The 20479-nt window shown below is 37.8% G+C and overlaps 3 protein-coding genes across 3 annotated transcripts in view; 1 reads left to right on the top strand and 2 right to left on the bottom strand.

Annotated features, from left to right (window-relative positions):
- Positions 1 to 3676: 3676 nt before the first annotated feature.
- Positions 3677 to 4212, bottom strand: LOC115633011 (enhancer of split M1 protein-like). The gene is made up of 3 exons (XM_030530336.1): positions 4156 to 4212; positions 3934 to 4098; positions 3677 to 3876 (listed from the first exon to the last, which is right to left on the bottom strand). Exons 1-3 carry the CDS (start codon positions 4181 to 4183, stop codon positions 3785 to 3787), a joined length of 285 nt encoding a protein of 94 aa, XP_030386196.1. The 5' UTR covers positions 4184 to 4212; the 3' UTR covers positions 3677 to 3784.
- A 389-nt stretch (positions 4213 to 4601) lies between these two features.
- On the bottom strand, positions 4602 to 5165 carry LOC115632963 (enhancer of split M1 protein-like). The gene is made up of 3 exons (XM_030530264.1): positions 5109 to 5165; positions 4887 to 5051; positions 4602 to 4829 (listed from the first exon to the last, which is right to left on the bottom strand). The coding sequence occupies exons 1-3, from the start codon at positions 5134 to 5136 to the stop codon at positions 4738 to 4740; spliced, it is 285 nt and encodes a 94-aa protein (XP_030386124.1). The 5' UTR covers positions 5137 to 5165; the 3' UTR covers positions 4602 to 4737.
- A 12290-nt stretch (positions 5166 to 17455) lies between these two features.
- LOC115632179 (division abnormally delayed protein) overlaps positions 17456 to 20479 on the top strand; it is a 97297-nt gene continuing 94273 nt past the window's right edge. The window contains exon 1 of the mRNA XM_030529213.1: positions 17456 to 19123. Within this exon, the coding sequence (XP_030385073.1) occupies positions 18754 to 19123 (370 nt within the window). The 5' untranslated portion in view covers positions 17456 to 18753. The remainder of the gene's footprint in view (positions 19124 to 20479) is intronic.

Genomic DNA, 20479 nt, shown 5'->3' with positions numbered 1-20479 from the left:
GATTTATTATGATTGTGGGTCGGGTATATCCGAATGGTAGGATTAATAAAATATGATTCAGCCAATTATAAAATCGCGGGCACTATTTATTTTAATTTAGTTATTACATTTTAAGAAATTATTTATTCATCACTCCATCAAATAAAATACAATACCAATCAAATCTTATAACAAATCTGATTCCTCTATACGCGTACTTACTCAATAGTGGTTTTCAAGCAAATTCCAGCTACTAAGAGTACTCATAATGCAAGTATATTGACTTCTAAGCTACAAATGTAAAAAAATATATTGACTCTTGAAAAGTTGGTGAATTCGAAGAATATCATAGAGTTCCATGCTACTACCTGCAATAGCATTTCATGCTGTCATAATCACGTTAGCGTCGATTATATGTCGTTGCAAAAACGTTGTTTTAGTTTAATCAACGTGCTAAATAGCGTGCCTGCTCACCTTAATAGGTTTTCCTGACCTACCCTGTGTTGTCCTGGCTGCCGTGAACATGAGCTGCAATTGCATGGCCTTTTGGCCACATACACATTTAAATGCCACCGCGGTAATTTTGCCGACAGGGCACTCGATAGGACCGTGTCCGAGCTCCATCCAATTGTGTAGGATAGCCGGCTGCATTCGCCTGCATTTACAAATGCGGTTCGAAAATGTTGCGGTCGAGCTGCTGACAAGCTTCAGCCAAACTGCAGGCCACGGTCGCGGGTCCGCCTGCATAACTCTTATGTTTTGCAAAATTTACTGATTATGTTGTTGCTTTTGATGTGTTACGACGAGGCAAGCTGGACCATTGTTTCGGTTAATTAAAATTTGTGGTTCGCCTGCACGTGTTGTGCGTAATTTTCCCTAAATTAATGAACGCCGCCGCCGAGGATAATGCCATTTGGACGACGGAGCTGCAAACATGGAGAGGTTGCCGTAAGCAGCTTAAATATTTAATATGCACAACTCCATTGGCGCTGCTGCATTGAGCATGAAATAGAGGCACTTGAGTCTCAGATGCAGCTTCTCGCAAGACAAACGGCTTGCAACTTATCTGCATGGCAGGGCACATTCCTGGGCAGAACCAGTTTGCAGTTAGCCCTCCTCTGCCCTTTGCTTTTTTCAAACCGAAAAACCAAAGTCAGCTCAGAGCAGAGTAAACTTTTGCGCCAGGATGATGATTCATGCCATACCTTGGTCGTCTCGTTCAACACGAACAGTGGTGCTACAAGTATTAAAATTAAAATTACATTCATTTCAGAAAGATTCGCTCAAGATCAATCGAACATTTTTTAAGTGAAATTAATTATTATAATTCTAATTATTGTAATAATCGATGAGTTTAATTGTAAGAAGGCAGTTAGCCTTACGTGTGTAAGCATTAATTTTATCTGAATTCTCATGCCACACTAATTCTTTATTTGTTATTTTGGAAAGATATTGCTTAGAATTGAAATCTGAGCTGTCCACCTTTAAAACCTGATTTATTTTCCATTCGGCAAAAATTGGAAACTCCACGAAATAATTATTAATTGTTTAATTAAATATCAAAGTTAGATGTACATTAGTTTAAAACAAAAAAAGTTCTTTAATTTTTATTGATTTAAATGGGGTTTTCCTTTCGCTCTTTAAGATCTAATTTGATTTACAACATCACCAAAGCTGTGGAAATTTTTAATTAATTTTGATAATTAATTTTTTGTTAATTATTTTTCTTCGGAGGAAATAGATCGGTCAGTCAGCGCGTTGCTTGCGTTTTAAATGTGTTTGTGCTGCGACAACAGCTGGGTCTGTTCATTTTTGCGGTGCTGATTCATTTAAATTAAATTGACTATTTGAATAACTTGCAGTATTTACAATAACTTTCCTGCTGAGCAAAACAAAATATTAATCAGCAGTTTAAATATACTATTTTAATTCTTAATAGCCACCACACTTTTTCTTGCAGGATATTAAAAAATGTTCATAAATTTCTATAGCTGCAATTACTTATTTAACAAAAATAGTAGCATTTGGAAAAACTCCGATTTTTCTTGGCTCACTAATTGGTATTTCGAGCCACTGTACTGCTCGTTGCAATTGCAGACGCAGGCGCAGACGCAGGAGCGTCCGTCGTGTTCACGGCCCGGCCTTTGTTGATACAGAGCCGTTCCATGCGTTACTGTCCGATAACTCGGTGTGCGTTTCGCTTTAATTTCTTCGTACTTCTTTCATTCAACAACAACATGTCACAAATGGGCTTAGCGCTTTTTATTTTTGTTTTTTTTTTTTTTGCATTTTTTTTTATCGCAGGGCTTGTCTGCGCTGGACAGAGAGCCGACATTGTGAATTTTTCGCTGCCGATTCCCACGCCACAAATGCGGTTTACAGAAGTTTTGCTCAGTCTTGCTCTGCCCACTTTCAGCCTTTTTTCTTGGTTATTGTTTAAGGCTGAGCCCAACCCACGTAGCGTGTTGCCGTCTGTTCGTCTGCCCGTCTACTTTGAACTCATGCGCGCAACTATTTGATTTTATGCACATTGCTTGGCAGCCGATCACCGATCACTGATCACGGGTCAGAGGGCGTGCACAACACGCCGTATGCATAATACATATATTTTATGGGATCCTTGGACATGTCTAGTACCTTTTAGTTTAAAAGATGAACATTTTCCAAGCCTAAAACTATACATATCGCCCTCAATTTAAGAACAAATTGGGGAAGCACAGTCCTGATTCAAAATTGTTAAAAAATGTTTTCCTAAATTTAGAAAACCCCAAAAGGAGTACATTTTAGTCTCTTTTAAAATACCTGTTGGATTACAAAACGAATTTTTAAAGAATTTGTTCTTATTTAGTTCTATAAAATATAACTTTTTAAATCTAAATGGCAAATTTAATGCAAAGGTACGCTTTAACAAAAAGCTCATCCCAAGTCTGGTAGCTCTAGCTTTTATACTTTCGGAGAAGCATAGAGCAGCGAGCGGATGTCTAGAACAACTTGTGCGATTTGAGTTACAAAACTATATGTTTTCATAAAACTCTTTTACTCTGTGTCCATTAATAACAAATGAAACGTTTGATACTACACAACTAATTGTAAAGTCAATAAGTTATTAGAAATCAGAATTTTTTATAGAAAATTATAATTCTGCTCTATGATGTATAGGTTATAGAATTGCAAGTAACTTTGTACCTCTCTGTCTCGCCTATATAACTATCTCACCAAAATCAAATTTTTCTATTTATCGTACATATTTATAACAACAAAGTAGTAGTAGTAAAAAATTATCATCGCTTGCAGATATTTTCAATAGTCGAAGTATTTATATAACTAAGGCGTGACGGGTATTGTCTGGACTGCTATATAACATACTTGTAATGCGTATGAAAATTGTAATTAACCATGCGCGTGCACTGTTCCACAACTTTTAAACTGTCTTGTTTGGGGTGAATAACATAAATAAAATAAAAAAGGAAAGGTCATTTTGTTTCTGGTGTGCCAATTTGTAACGCCAAGAAGGAAGTATGTACGCTATACTTCCATTAATGCTCTCCTCTAGGGCCTTTCATGTATTTCTGAGGAAATATTTGAATCTTGGCACATAGTTAAGAAATATTATTTTACAGGCTATTAACGTTTCTGATCAAATGGCCACCTTTGTTGATAGTTGATGGAATAAAAATGAAATGAAAAGAATTTGTGGTGAAGAATATCCGAGCTAAAAACATTTAATTTTTATTTCTTTGCTATAATGCCACTGCATTTATTATTTGCAGTTGAAAGAAAGGGCAATAATGTCCTAAAATGCTTTTTATTGCTGCGGCCCAAAATTATTAACAGCAATATCAGAACATCTTGGCTTCTCATCGGGGCCACATTGAGAACTGATTACAAGATTAAATTCTATAAAAAAATTAGTTACGTTAACGTTTTAGGTGTTGCTGCCTGTGGGTTACTCACCAGGTAATTGGTTCTTCTTCAGCATACATTGCTCATAATCAAATATACATTTATTGCTAAACTGTTTGTAGCATCGTCCGTTATGGCCACAAACTGGATCAAAAATCTTAGGACATGCAGCACTACAAAACTTCTGAGCGTCGGCGACACATATGGCCCAAGCAGCTACATTAAATAATTCCTCTCCAATTCATTTCATCATCAATATACACCGATACATACCTGCGAGCAAAACCAGGATGAATTTCATCGTTCTATCAAGTCGAACTGGAATATAGAAGTGACGAAACTGGAACTGTTCCGAGTATTTTAAACAACACCAGCTCTTTCTAATAATTTGCGTTTAAATTTAATTTGTATACGCCCATTAATACGTAACTGTGCCAAAAGATTTGCTCGAGGAGAAAGATAATATAACTGGTGGGGATATGCAAATGAAATCATTTCCACATTTCATAAATTAATTGAATTAATTTTTAAAATATATATTTTCTATAATTTTTTCGTCTTTCGTGGGAGTAGGTTACCTACGAGCAAGGTATTTAAGAGTTGAGCCCGCTCGACTCTAGCATTCCTTTCTTGTTTTGATTCAACTACAGCCTATTAATGTTTCTGATCAAATTTGGCTCTGCATTGGGAAGAAGATGTTTTTAAGGTTCTCTTTAGACTTTCTTAGCTAATAAGTTGAAATGGCCGCCTCATTTAATTTAATTTAATTTAGTTAATTCATTTGGTATTGTAGCAAAGCCACTGCATTTGCTATTTACAGTTGAAAGAAAGGGCAGCATTGTCCTAAAATGCTTTTTATTGCTGTGGCCCAAAATTATTAACAGCAATATCAGAACATCTTGGCTTCTCTTCGGGGCCACATTTAGAAGTGATTACAAGATTAAATTCTATAAAAAAATTAGTTACGTTAACGTTTTAGGTGTTGCTGCCTGTGGGTTACTCACCAGGTAATTGGTTCTTCTTCAGCATACATTGCTCATAATCAAATATACAATTATTGCTAAACTGTTTGTAGCATCGTCCGTTATGGCCACAAACTGGATCAAAAATCTTAGGACATGCAGCACTACAAAACTTCTGAGCGTCGGCGACACATATGGCCCAAGCAGCTACATTAAATAATTCCTTTCCAATTTATTTCATCATCAATATACACCGATACATACCTGCGAGCAAAACCAGGATGAATTTCATCGTTCTATCAAGTCGAACTGGAATATAGAAGTGACGAAACTGGAACTGTTCCGAGTATTTTAAACAACACCAGCTCTTTCTAATAATTTGCGTTTAAATTTAATTTGTATACGCCCATTAATACGTAACTGTGCCAAAAGACTTGCTCGGGGAGAAAGATAATATAACTGGTGGGGACATGCAAATGAAATCATTTCCACATTTCATAAATTAATTAAATTAATTTTTAAAATATATATTTCTGCATTGGGAAGAGTACGTTTTTCAGGAACCTTTTCCAGCTTTTTCTAATAATTTGCGTTTAAATTTAACTTGGATACGCACATTAATACATAACTGTGCTAAGAGATTTGCTCGAAGAGAAAGATAATATAACTGGTGGGGACATGCAAATGAAATCATTTCCACATTTCATAAATTAATTGAATTAATTTTTAAAATATATATTTCTGCATTGGGAAGAGTAGGTTTTTCAGGAACCTTTTCCGAGTATCTTAAACAAACCAGCTTTTTCTAATAATTTGCGTTTAAATTTAACTTGGATACGCACATTAATACATAACTGTGCTAAGGGATTTGGTCGTTGCTCGAAGAGAAAGATAATATAACTGGTGGGGACATGCAAATGAAATGTTAAAATGTATGCAAGATTGTGAGTAATTTAATGATTATCTACAGAAGGTTTTTGAAATGGACGATATTCCTTTTTGGGACGGAAGTATGAGTAATATTACAGCTAATTGCGACATTTTAATTACTGCATTATCACACGGATGTTTAGATTCTTCAAAAGCTTTGTAATTGCCACATTACGCTCAAATTGAGGAATGTGATATGATTTCGCATTCCATTTTGTGCAACATTTGGTGTCTCTAGCTCTTTTAGTCTCTGAGATCCAGGTGTTCATCCGGACAGACAGACAGACAGACTTGGCTAGATCGACTCGTCTTGCCATGCTGATCAAGAATATACTTATAGGTATAGTTTGTGGGGTCTGTAGATTCATGTACAGAGTATAATCATGCCTATCAGGAAACAGAAGTGATGATACACAAATGTCTTGAATTCCATAAAATGGGACAGGTAGCAGGAACATACTTTTATATGCGAAGCTCCTTTTTTGAAAACGCGAAGGCTGGCACAACTACATACACGTACTACTCGCATAAATTGCACGAATTCGCGAAATTGGCCGCCGCTGGAAGACAGAAGCTGGTGGCCTCATCAAAGACACATATTGGATTTCATATCTCACTAGCAGGCTGACCTTTTCTGGTCAAAAACTGCTTTTGTTGCTGCTGCTGCTGCTGTTGATCTTGTTCTTGCTGTTATTGTTGCTATGACTGTGTGAAGTGATCGAAGTGAATGGGAATTCAAAGCGCAACTTGGCGCAGCTATGCGACTTAATTACATACAAGAGGCAGCCCTAGTACCAATTTTAGAGCACCACTTCAAAAGCCCATGTAAATTAGCAGCTCTCACCGTATTCCGACTTCATGCAGTCCCAGTCCGAGTTACCTGCCCTCTGTCGCATATTTATTTATAGAAAATAATGAATTGAACAGGTGAGATCGAGAAAATGATAAGCATAGAAATTCCTGCATGCAACTGCCAACTCGCGCACATGGTCGTGGCAGAATTCAAAAGCCAAAAACGTTGCACTGGAAGCCGCCAGTTGCCACACTCAGAAAAACTAAAACTGAATAGTACTCTTACAGCAGATAAATTAAATTCACAATATTTTCAAATTTAAATCAGCAACATAAAAGAAGGGAATTGTTCAAAAAACCTAGATTTTTTTATTATTTGCAAGAGGAGGAGTTTTAAAGTATTGAAAGAGACACCTGTTTCCAAAGGGTTAAAGGACATGCGTGACTCTTTTACGCTCACTATTTTATGTATGTATTTTAGCTCCAATAGGTTTAATTCGTGGAAAAATCACCCTTAGACGGATTTATTTTTAGAGTTATTTAGTACTAAGAACGTACGTTTTTATTTCAACATCGTAAGGAACTTTGGTGTTATGTTTATTTATTGTACACACTATGCTTCATCCGTTATCTGAAGCTTTACAGTAATGATTGGTATGAGTGCACAAAGACTTATTTTAGTTGGAAGACTATATTCAAGAGTAAAGCTGGCACTGCCAAAACGTTCTACTCCCCGATACAAATTTCAGACGTACAAGTATAGTTGATTGTAATTTTTTCTGAGTGCAGCCCATTGGCCACTCGGGCGGCCACTCTGAGTTCGACTATGACTGCGATTGTGGATGCCGCAGTTGCAGTTGCAGTTGCCATTGCGAAATGAACGAAGGAGCGCCGCAAAAAGCAATCCAATTTACTGATTTATTTCTTATTTTACTTTGACTATGCAACAACAACAGCAACAACAACAGGAACAACGAGAACTGCGGCAAGGGCAGCTTCTGCAGCTTCCAGCGCGTTTGCGAGCGCTGGCTCAGGCTCAGGCTGAGACTGGGGCTGGGGCTGAGGCTCAGGCTCAGGTTCAGCCTGAGCTCACAAGCAGTTGATGTAGTAAGTGGGCTTTGCTGCTTGCTTTGATCTTGATGCTGGGCCAACGACGACGCCTGACAACGATGACGAGGCACAGCCGGCAATACAAAAGGCATGCCAAAAAAACCAAAACGTACCACAAGCAAAACAAAACAAAATTAAACGAGAGAGAGACCGAAATAAAAAGCAAAATACAGCAAAGGCAACGCCACAACGACAATTTTAAGATTCGTGTGGGCAAAAGTTGTTGGCAACACAGATGCAGATGCCACGACATTATTTTTGCCACTTGGTCTGGGAGCTGGCGGCCACGATGCGAAGAAGAATGAGACCAATACCGAGACCAAGACCGAGGCCGAGTCCAAGACCAAAACCAATGCCGAGGTGGAATCGGAGTCGGTTAGCATCTTTGTCGCTCATGCTTTATTTAAGGTTTCATGTATAAATATTTTTATTTATTGTGCAACACATTCGCACACGTTGTTGCATTCGCAGTCCGATTCACCGTCAGGATGTTGCGCACGATGCCAATGCCGACGACAACGACGACGAAGACGACACTGGCAAAGGCAAAGGCAACGGCAACGGCAACCCATAATGATGATGATGTGTAAACTCGCGGTTGGACGCTTAATTTCTACCTTGGCCAAGGCCTGCATTGCACGCCAAGATGGGCTTACTAAACCCTTACATACCCTTACCCTTACCCATACCCATAACCATACCCGTGGCACTATGTATGTGCATGTGGATGTGCTTATGGGTGAGTGTGCTGTTGCCAAGTGCACTCGGTGGTGAACTCGTTGCGGCATGTTCTTTGCCTTATAGCAGATGCAGCAGCTGCTGCTGCAACATTTCAAGCTCGCTGTTCAAACTTGGCTTCGAGAATTTGGTAATGTTCAACGGAAAGCGCAATTCTTTGCAAGGCTCTATCAGTTCGCTGGCGATTCTGCAATATTTTCAGAATTTAGTATTCCCATCAAATTTATCATTATAGAGGGGTCGGTTGTTAATGGGACAGATACTTGTTTTACTCCCATTTCGATGCATCTTGCATATTGTGATAGCTCGAATATAATTCTTCTATAAATAAGGTGAACGACTCTCTGCCATGTTCCAAAATAAATGCTTCTGATGTCTTCAAACTTCTTAGGCCAAGGGCTAAGCAAGCTATAGTATATCCAGCTTTTAATAATTGACTTGATCTCACATATCTCTTTTTATTTTCAATAAGAAAACTCATACTATTCTTATCAAATATGTAATATAGCGTATTTAGAAAGCTCTTGTAGTACTGCCCAAGTTTTAACGTACAGCAGAATCATAAAAAAAATTCCTAAAATTAAAAGAACAAAGGGAATGCTGAGTGCTTTGAAATTCCATGTTTGCTGAATGGTGAATGCCATTGTTCTATGCTGTGCGATTAAGACCCAAAACATCAAAAAATTTGAATTTTACAATATTTTATTATTCATGGTTCTTATACTAATACTGATTTGCTTTTTTATTATTTCATGACGAAATAATACATTTTTATAAATCAATCTTTTAAAGGCAATTTGAGTGAATTTCACTTTTTCACAAATTAGTCAAAATTATAAAAAATAGTATTATTTAATAATTCCAGACGCTATTTATTTGTTTGTCTGAGACGAGGATGATAATATGTGATGTTTTTTAGGATGTTGGCATCCAAATAACACAGTCAGTGTAAAATGCTTAATTTTAAAAATAATATCTTTTGGAACGCTTTTATGCAGCTATAACATTTAAACAATCTCGATATTCATGGCTTTAATATTATTGATAAAAATGCTAGATTAGTTATTAGAAATAAGAAGATTAGAAAAGAATTACAAATTATTATAGTTCTCAGCAATGTTAATGTTATTAAGGTAAACAATATTTACAATTAGTGTATATATTTTCAGTGAAAAACTATAGTCTTACTGCACAATTTTCTTTAATGCGCTGCTTAAATTTTACGGACAAAACTTTAAGTAACGATAAAACATTACATTAAGACCCTCCCCTTGCCCACCTATTTTAAGAAGGATGTTATGTTCTTTGTTTCTAATTTGAAAGTTAGAGATAGCTTTTGAAATTAATGTTTCCCATCAAGCACCAGTCAGAGGCACTGTCACCTCTCATAGTCATTATAATGCGACATATTTGGTCTTGTTACCTCAACTTAGCCCCCTCCCCCTATTTCCCCAGTCATCTGTCTCATCACTTGGCGAAGCTCAGTAACAAAAATCGATTTCATTCATACGCAATTGTGTTCAAATCTGTCAATGGCACGTTGTCGTTAGCTACGAGTATAGCCCCTGGCCTGCACAAACACGCACAGACACCCACAGACTGGCATGGAGCCTGGGCTGTCCAACAATACAACTGCCATCTGCACACATCTATGCACCCATAGCTATATACGTAGATACATACATAGATACAGGTGAGCGCAGCACACTCATCACGGGCATTGACAAGTAGCTGTCAGACAAAAAACGACATTGTGCACATCAGCTCAGTAGAGGGGCGCGGGTTAAAGGGTGAAAGGTGAAGGAACAAATGAAGGAAGGTTGCTGACGGTGGCATCGGCACCTTCACCACCACCATAGACCATTTTGACGTATGTAACCCGGCAAGCTCGAATACAACACCAACTTCCCCACACCTTCCCATAAAACACTGTGGGCCAAAAAAATAACAGTTTGGACATAACATCAAAAAGTAAGGCTACTTCAGCTGTAAAACGTTGCTTCAAATCTTTGTGCCAGAAGCTTCATCATCTAGTACCAAGACATGAAGCATCTTTCGCTATAGTTATCAGCATATATTTGGTAAAACATTTGGATTAATTGCTCTTTTTCGACAGCTGATATGGTATAAAAAAAGTAACGATATTTAAAAAATGGCGTCCTAAAATTGAAGCACTATATAGTACCAGATTAATAAACTCAAATTATTTTGCTCATTTCCTTTTGTTGTTAGTGTGTTGTGTTATTGTTATAGTGTTTTATAAATAGAGATTGTTGGTGTTCTTGTATTTACTACGATTAGATTAATGTTGTATATACCGTTTAATAACTTACGATTTTTAGAATATTTTCGTAAGGCTTTTATTCGTACGAACGGTATAGCAGACTACATTTATTTACTAAATAATTTGATTAAGATCTTTCTGAACTTTTATGAACTTTTATTTTGAGCAGTTGTTGACTTCTCTCCTCCATAGTCCCATGTAGATTCGTGTGGGCCAAACTACGGTTAGAAGGGGCGGCTAAGGGGTCTGGTGTCGTGCTCAGGAACTGGAGGAGCGAGCGCACACAATGTGCCAAATCAAGCACAAAAATCCAATATCCTGCAATGAAATACAATTACACGGTGCACAACGCTTGACTCGAGGCAATGTAGTTGAGCAACATTTTTATGGCACATAATTGGCAAAGTCAGAGACCACAAGTGCCTGGAAGATCTTTGTTTCTTGCAGTGTAACGCCAAATGCAGGTTGGATCCGAATACAGACTCTGCCCCAGACCCAGCCCAAGACCCAGATCAGACCAGACCGAGTTAAAGACAACGGCAAAGCCATATCCAGGGCGGAGTACATCCAGACCCAGACCCAGACCCAGAATCAGATCCAGTCCCACAAAACTGATACGAAAACCAACGCTCTCACATAGATTGTTACATGATGAAGTGCTATCGATGTCTGTTTCGTTTGACTGATTTTCATTTTCGATTGCAGTCGCCTTCGTAGGAAAAACGAGCTGCTGGGGCCAATACAAGTATATGGAATTTAAGGCCAGGTCATCATGCCATAGCTAAGCCAAGCAATGCCAACATGAAGCCAACAATACCAACTGCAAGTGCCGCCCAAGTCTTTAAAAGTAGAAGAATTCAAATATGCTGCTCGATGACTTCACACATTCCTGGGCACAACTGCAAACACACACACACACATCCACACACAAACCAGCACACAAATATATGTAGAATTTGTATATATAAGAACATATACATATGAGGTAGACAAGCTAACGCGTCAGTTAGCAACTTCCTTAAGGTTCTGAGAGAGAGGGAGAAAAAGTCTAAGCGCAGCCAACAACTTGTATGCAGAAGTTAAATGCCGAACCAGTTTTTGGTGAATGAAAATCAACAAACCAAAAAGTTTACAAAAGCAGGCAGAGAGGCAGCAGATTCAGCTTCAGCTTCAGCTTTAGCAGCAGCTCCAGCACCAGCACCAGCAAAAAGAATAAAATAAAAAGAAATTAAAATAAAATTCAAAATGTGCAAAACGACATCGGCAACGTCGTGAAACGAGAAATGCTGCATGCCAGAATACAGAGCCCCCAACGAAAGCGGCTACAGTAATGCCCAAGAATAATATACAAGTACTATGTAGTATGGCGTACGTATTTAAATCTTAGTCGAATCAAATTATTCTCAGTATTTTACTTTAAGAAAATTAAAAAACTGTTGAGCTCGCTGCAATGTAATGATTGCGTGAAACAACTGTTTGCATTAAATAATCTTGTAGTAATTAATACGACTTAATTAATAGCTGACATTAAGAAATGACCTTAGCTAAGTAGAATGTAATAAGTTATTTCAGTATATATCAGAGTATTTAAAATGAAGTAATTCAGATAATATAAAATCCGTTTTTTTTTAAACTAGAATATTCATTAATTTCTGCTATTGCGAAATAAAACAATAGAATAAATAGATAAATAAAATAATCACGCCATCCATTTTGGGGAATTCTCAGGATTGTCTAACCATACTTGCATTCGAAAAACTCTGTTCTATGTGCTCTTTAACTTTAACTTTCTGCTATACATTTTTTGACATGCTGTAGAAAACACTATCGTGGATAAATCCTAATTAAAACAATTCAGATTCTGTATTATTTTTTCCTTTAAATACTCTAATGAAACATGTCTAAATACTGTTCGATTATAAATTTAGAGATGTGTCAGAATGACATTAAATCCAGCTAACAACAAAGCAAACTGGACATAGTCCAAACATAGCAGAGCTAACCATAATTAATTGGTACGGCAAACTTTCTTTTTTTTGTTTTTTATTTTTTAAAAAGATGCACTTTATGTTTCGGTGATATTCGACCTTTCAAAAAAGTTAATTTAATTGCCTTTAATTTCATATCAAAAAAAAATATCAAATTAAAAATGTAAGCAAAAATTGTAAAAGTAACAGTATATTCTTATAATGTTGTGATGAAGGAAAAGCAACAACTATGACTTTGACTTTTAATTAATTAAAAATTTGTTTAATTTTAATTTAATTTTTAATCTTTGCTTTGGAATAGACCACAATTTCTTTTAGCATTTTGTAGTTTGTATCGTGGTTACAGAAAATTGTTTAGATTTTTATTCTGTTACTTAGTTTTTATATCTCTGACTTGGAATAAACCAAGCATTCCATTGTAGATTTGAATCGCGCCATCTGTTCCTTTTCAAAGTCGAAAAATATTGAATTTCTTGCAGTACAACTATTCTAGAGTATTTTTTAATCAATCCTTTATTTTACATATAATTGGTTAAGTAGTTTCAAAATCTTTTTTGTAATTTCGGTTTTAATCTAAAATTTTGCCATATATTTAGATAAATCCATACATTCTTTCTCTAATTAAAACTTTTATGGTTTTAGGGGGCTTTTATAAAATCTAGAAATTGTTTTTTTTTTTGAATGTGGACAACAAAAAATAATCAAAACAAGAGCTGGACTTCATCTGTCGGTATTGCTGTATCATCCTGGTCGCAAAGAACGCGGCCGCGCATACCCTTTTGCTACTTCTGAGGCAGCGGCAGTGGCAGCAACAGGGGCAGCAGCAGCATTGGCAGTGGCAACGACGACGACGGCGGCGGCGGCAGAATCCATGCCAGTCAGCTTGGAACCTGTTGGACCAGCTTACGTTGCAGCGCCATTGAGTTGGCTCTTTGGTGGAGCACATAAAATGCCACCAACGTGTTTGTGCCACGGCAGGATAAAGACGGGCCACACTCTCCATGTGTGTATGTGTGTGTCTGTGTGTGTGTGTGTGTCTGTGTGTGATTGTGTGTTCGTGAGGTTTTCAAGTGTAAAACGCTGTCGCTTGTGGAATGCGTGCTCACACATACACAAACACATTTCAACATAGTATATATGCACATACATATATGTGAGTGCAAACATACATACTTATGACTTTGGCCATATTTGCTGCGGCAGTAAATCAAGCGTTTAAATGAAATTTGAGTTGCCCAAAACAAAAACTTCAAAACGCCGTGAGTTTCACTTGGCCTGCTCATATTGCTAACTGATCAAAAAGCTATGCGAGGCAGCATAATTTATAGATGCCGTTTGCCTAAATTCGTTTAATTTCATGTTTTTGCTCCTCACGCTTTAAATGACTAGCCAGCACACACACACACACACACACACACACCTATTGGGTCTTACCTGTTCATTTTGCTGGCTGGCTTTGTGTGTGGGTTTGCAGCATCTCCGGCATTGGCATTCCTTTTTGTGTGCCCGCTGATCATCGAAAGGGTTTCATCGCTTCCTTTGCCTTTCTTCCTCTTCATTTCCCTTCTATTCCTTCCTACTTGTGCACTCTTTTTGTTTAGTTTTCTGTTGGCCGCATTCGTATTGAATATGTTGCGCGTTCATCGCCGTACATTATAATTTATAACTTTATCTAAACGATGTGGTGGTGTTTAATTTTCGACTTCACCTTTTCAATCTTGTGTTTTTTTTTTCGGACCCATTCGTTTCTCGTCAACAACAACATTGGCAGCAACATCAGTTTCCGTTTTGTGTGTTGCCGCCGCTTGTGACTCATTGCCCAACACTTTTTGTGATCCTCATTTATTTTTTTAATGTCTACTGTATTGCTTGAGCCAGAAGTGATCTGTAGAGCTCGTTCTCTGCTCCATTTTATCGCACGTTAATTTGAATAGTTCAGTTTTCAGATCGTGAATCTTCCAGCGGTGCGCAAACATTTTGGGAAAATGAACATATCACTTGCTAGTGCCTATTGCCTATTGCCGGCAATAACAAGGCCAATGAGGGCATGGGCATTGGCGAGCGAGGGCGTTGCTGCTTTTTGCCGCTCAGCTGGACGTCCGCACTGACCACCATGAAGTTTTCTTGTTAATGAAGAAATAGATACGACCAGTCGAGTCGAGTTGAGTCAAGTCGAGTCCAGTCCAGTTCGAGACCGATTCCGAGTCCGTGTTGTGTTGTGGCATAGTTGTTGCGCCGGCGTTGATGTTGAATGTTTGTTTGTGGCAGACGACAGACGGCAGACAACAGACGTCAGTCGGTGTCTCATAGCTGGATAGATAGATTTACGAGTATTTAACATCGAGGCCAGTGCCCATGCTGATGGTGATGGTGATGGTAATAGTGACGGTGACTATGACTATGACTGTGCGGTGTTACACAGATCCAGAGTGAAAGTCTTGCAAAAAGTCGTGCATTGTCTTTTGTCTTCTGCTCTCAGGCAGGCCAAGGAACCAGCCAAGCATTTCAATATTGCAAATCACACGTGCTGTGTGCTGTGTGCTCTGTGTTGATGGTAAGACGGCCCTAGTGTCTTATTTAAAAGATATTTGCAAGAATGAAGCTTCGCCAACAATTGCACAACTTTGTCATGGTTATGCCTTCATATTGTTGTCCCACTAATGCATCTAACGTGTTTAACAAATATGTGTACCATCAACACTTTAGTTTAGACAGAAGATCTGAGAACCTACACAAGCTGACCATCAAACCAATAAAAGAAGCTAATGGTATTTTAATAAAATCAGTCGTAAAAGTTTAGTTATACGACTATACGATATGTAGACATATTGAAGTCATAAAAAACCATCGTAAAACGAATCAAATATTTGTGTCAAATATTTAAATCGAATTAATAAAATGAAAACATCTGATAAAACGGATATTGGGTTGGAATTTAAATTATATAGCATTGCAAGCGGTTAAAAATGCGTAGCTATGATGAAAAATGATCTAAATTTAACCCAAAAAAAAAAATAAACCTTTTTTATACCCTGTACCCAAAGGGTACAAGGGTATATTAGTTTAGTGCGAGTGCACATGGAACACACAGAAGGAGGCTTGGTAGACCCCACAAAGTATATATATTCTTGATCAGCATGACAAGCCGAGTCGATATAGCCATGTCCGTCTGTCCGTCTGTCTGTCCGTCTGTCCGTCTGTCTGTCTGTATGAACGCAAGGATCTCCGAAAGTATAAGAGCTAGAATAACCAAACTTGGTATACAGATTCTCCTGAGACCGAGAAAGGACGAGTTTGTTCATTTTTTCTGATCCACCCCCCCACTCCCCCCCTATTAACGATTTTCTATAACTCCCGTAATTCTTGGAATTTTGAACTAAAATTTGGTAGTCACATTAGGTTAGTAATTATATAACCGTATACCAAGTCTCATTATGATAGAATGATCGGAAAGAAAGTTATAGCCATATAACCAGGCTCAATGCACACATACATACATATGTACAAGTACACAAACACGCATAGACACGATTCTGATGTAATTGTAAATGTATGTATGCATGCATGGAATATTTTATATTTAATTAGTTAATATTTAGTTAATTAATTAAATTAATTTAGTTAATTAATGTAATTAAATTAATTAATTAATTTAATTACTTTTTTGTGGGGTGGTACAGGGTATTTAAGAGTTGAGCCTGCTCGACTTTAGCATTCCTTTCTTGTTATTTTATTACAAATTGTCATATTGTACTTATTAGCAATTTCCAATGCTAACAAGTCTCAAAAAATTACGTCAGATAATCTCAAATTAGGGTAAAAGCCTTATACATTTACAGTATTAAGAAAATAATTCAATTATGCCAATAAGGAAAACAGAATCGTTGTTTGAGAGAAAGAGGTTTTTATCTGCATCAACTTAATTACTATAATATAGATTAATTTTTTATTACATTTACCTTTTGCTACATACATATCATTCTAAAATAAAATATTATAAGTGCGATAAATGTATAGAACAATTGAGAATAATTCGAACAACATTTACAAAAATTCTGTACAGATTTTCTATTAGTAAATTAAGGAGTTGTAACAAAGGTTTACTTGTATTCACGTAACTGTTCAGAATCGTGTAATTTTGTATATCCTTTCTTCCAGTTTGTTTGGGTGTTGTAATAAAGGTTTAAATTTTTTCTTTTTTTATCGGTACATCTATTGTCGCCTCTGACCACACATGGCTGTGAGACGGGGCATAGCTAGTCGAAGGGCAAATAATATTCCCCCACCGGAGGCGTTAATTAGATATTATTGTAATTTGATTAGATTTCTCCTTCTTAGGCTTTTCTTTTTTCTTATAAAGATGCTTTTTATTATTTTTATGTACTATTTCCTATGCCGACAGTCAACGTTTGTTAACATAAATAAATAAATAATTTCCAACTGGCCTTTAAAATAAAAATAAAACAATAAAAACAAAGAAATTGGTAGAATCTACTTTCTGGATATTGCTCATTAACACATTAACACAAAGTCCAATGGCTTATTGCAACAAAACTGAACACAAAACGCCGCATGCATTTGTTGAAAACATTTTGAAGCCATCTTGTACCACGGTCTCTGCATCATCTGTTCGCTTCATGTGTTCGTGCTCGTGCACGACCTCCGCCAGCGACTCTCAGCGAGTGGTGAGCGCTCAGCGCAGCGACCGGCAGCCTAAACAGTTGTCAGTTGGTTCAGTTGTGAACGAGACGTCGTCGCGTGCAAACCTCCTCGCAGCGTGAATGTGTCGTCAGTGAGCGCTAGAACAGAATACGCCGCGTTAGAGCCAAAAACGTAAACGACAAATACGTAATACAAGCAGTTATATTTTAGCCGATCTACAACTACAAAGTAGTTGTGACAACAACAAATAATCGCGTGTGCAGTTGCAAAGTCTCATGGCACATTGAAATCTAGTATAGGCGATAATAATCGAAGCAAGAAGCAATAACAGTCTGAGAAGCGGCATCTTCAATAATTATAGTACGCATGCCAACGCACATGAAATGAAAATAATAATAATCGCCATCGTTCTCTAGTGGCATACTTAAATCTATATGGCGCTATAATAGTGGCACTTGAGTCTCAGCAACAGCAATAGCGTGAATTGCAAAGCAAATGCGGAAACTTAACTACAACTGATTATGTCACAAATTCGCGGGTCGACCGTCAAGTAACGAGGAAAAAGGGGGCATGGAAAAACTCATGCGCCAATTGAAAAATCTGTAGCAAGTCGGCAAGGAAAATCTCAGCATTTAATTAGCTAAATCAAACGCAGAAATCGCGCGATTCGAGCAAACAGCAAGTCGACCAAAAATTATCTAAACACTTGCGCCTGTGTGTGTTAACACCACCAACAACAACAACAACAACAATAACAATACTACCTAACAACAACACCAACAAAATCACTCGCATTTCGCACATTTTGCAAAAAGCCTCAGGTCGACGTCAGCGTCAGCGTCAACGGCGACAGCGACAGCGACAGCGGCGCTACTGCGTCTAACTTGCGTGTGTTTGTGTGTGTATATTGGTGGGTGGTTGCACGCGAGTTCCTCTGGCTGTAGCTGTGTCTGTGCCTGTGTGTCTGTGTGTGTGCGTGTGAGCAACAAACAGCAACAAAACTCTCTCGCGCGTGTTGTTTGGCTTTTGTTTTGGCTAAGAAAAAAATAAACCGGCAAATTGTCGCGTCGTGAAAAACCTGCCACAACCGAATTGGCAAGTGAAATTTCCGAGTGTGTAAAATAACAGCTGTTGTTGCTTTAATCTAACCCTAGCCCTAGCCCTAGCTCTAGCTCTAGCTATTGTCCATTGATGCTAACTGCATATTGCAGCGGCGACCGCCTGGCTTCAAATGCTGACGCGTGTGCACATCTCAATCTAAATACCAAATAAATTCAAAAGCTTCAAAAGTGTCTGCAAGATAGAAAGAGAGAGATAAGCAAGATAGGGCGAAAGAGAGCGCGCTCTTCAACTTAATAAAGTGTGTTTGTCTGTAATTATTTTTTGTACAAGAGTTTTTAATAACATGTCCCGTAAAAACGTTGCAAAAATGTCGGCGGCGGCTGGAAGTGGAGTTCATCACCACCATACAAATTTGCGAGCATTTCTGCTATTTGCACTGCTCTGCAGCATAGGACTGGCCACAGCGAAGCACTTGGCCGGTCTCGATGGAGATGTGGCGGGTGGTGGTTCACTTGCGGGCAGCCACCGCCACCACCAGCAGGAGCAGGAGTTTCTTCACCACCAGCACGCTCATCAACACAGCGCTGTTACGCATCATCGACGACGCCTGCAGCGCGACTCACGCACCAAGGATACTGCGCAGCACTGTGACTCTGTCAAGGGTTACTTCGAATCGATCGACATAAAGATGAATGGACCAAGCGGAGAAAAAGGTAAGTTAACCGTCCACGACATCAATCTACATAGTTATTATAGTGTGTTCATATATCAGGAATTCTTTAGTGCTGCGTTAATTTAAATAAATGTGCAATCTATGGCTAAAACATAAATTGCTGTCAACTTCTTAGAAAAGAGGAAAATAGAGATAAATATCTGATCAGTCACTATTTGTCTAATCATTTGGAGCTATGGACCTTTATGAATTTCATAATGATTTATTAACTAATCCTAATACATACGTATAGCATGCATTGAATAATTAATTAAAAACCTCCGCAGCTGTACTGTAAGTGGTGCAAATGAATAAAAACAACACAGCTTTTACTCGTATATTGATAGCAACCGCAAAGTTGGCCCGCAATTGGTGTTTAAATCAAGTAAATCACTTGAAGCGCAAATAGAGCGCAAGCAAAAAGTTGGCGCATTCTGCTGGGCATCATTTTATTTTACTTTTTATTCCTACGCTTCTTTCATAGAAACTTTTTCCTATATCTGTGTGGGTGGCTCTTGGGGCTGCTTGGCGCCAAATAGATATGGAAATTCAATGAATTGACTTTGAAATGCTTTGCGCAAAGGCCAAGAACTCAAGTACTAGGCCACCTCTGGCTCTGCCTTAGCCCCAGCCTCTGCAGGCACTTCAACTTGACGGGAAACTGTAGAGGGAGCCGCGACAAGTGTTGGACGCAATTAGAAGTGCATTGAGCAATGCTTAAAAGTCACGGCGTTGCACTTGCCACAAACAAATAAAAAAAAAAAAAAAAAAAAAACGATACAAAAAAGTTGTTTCCATAGAAAACTTTTTGAATTGTGCACAGCGCCCACGTCATTACATCTGTTATATCCGTATCTCCGGGCTAGATCATTTGTTACGTTACAATTTTTTTTGGTCATATCGAACGCAAACATCTAATTGTGTGAAGGCTAAGTTTGAGACAGAAACGCAAACATATGGACATACAATTATGCACACACATATGTCAATGGCTTAAATGTGATCCGCCTTGTCATATTTTGTTTATGTTTGCATATTTCACGCATAAATATCGTCCAATTCGTTTAAACAAATGAATATATCACAGCGTCTCGATTAACAAAAGAAGCGAACAAATAGCCGAGCATTTTATAAATACATTCACATGCATATAGCATACAATGGACGCAATTTTTAATTTTTTTTCTGTGGCTCTGTTTACAATATTTTTAATATTTATCCATAAGCAATTTTAATTTTATTTTAGTCTGCTCTACACTGCATACAAGAATAGCTTAAGTCCTCTAGGTCAACAGTGGCGAATTATACTTGTATTTTGTGCTCTCTATTTTACATTAAAAGGAATTTTTACCCAACC

This window comes from Scaptodrosophila lebanonensis, unplaced genomic scaffold (genome assembly GCF_003285725.1).
Source record: "Scaptodrosophila lebanonensis strain 11010-0011.00,11010-0021.00 unplaced genomic scaffold, SlebRS2 tig00001415-arrow-pilon, whole genome shotgun sequence".
Lineage (NCBI taxonomy): Eukaryota > Metazoa > Arthropoda > Insecta > Diptera > Drosophilidae > Scaptodrosophila > Scaptodrosophila lebanonensis.
The sequence above is the reverse complement of the archived record's forward strand: the minus strand, read 5'-3'. Positions and strand labels throughout refer to the sequence as shown.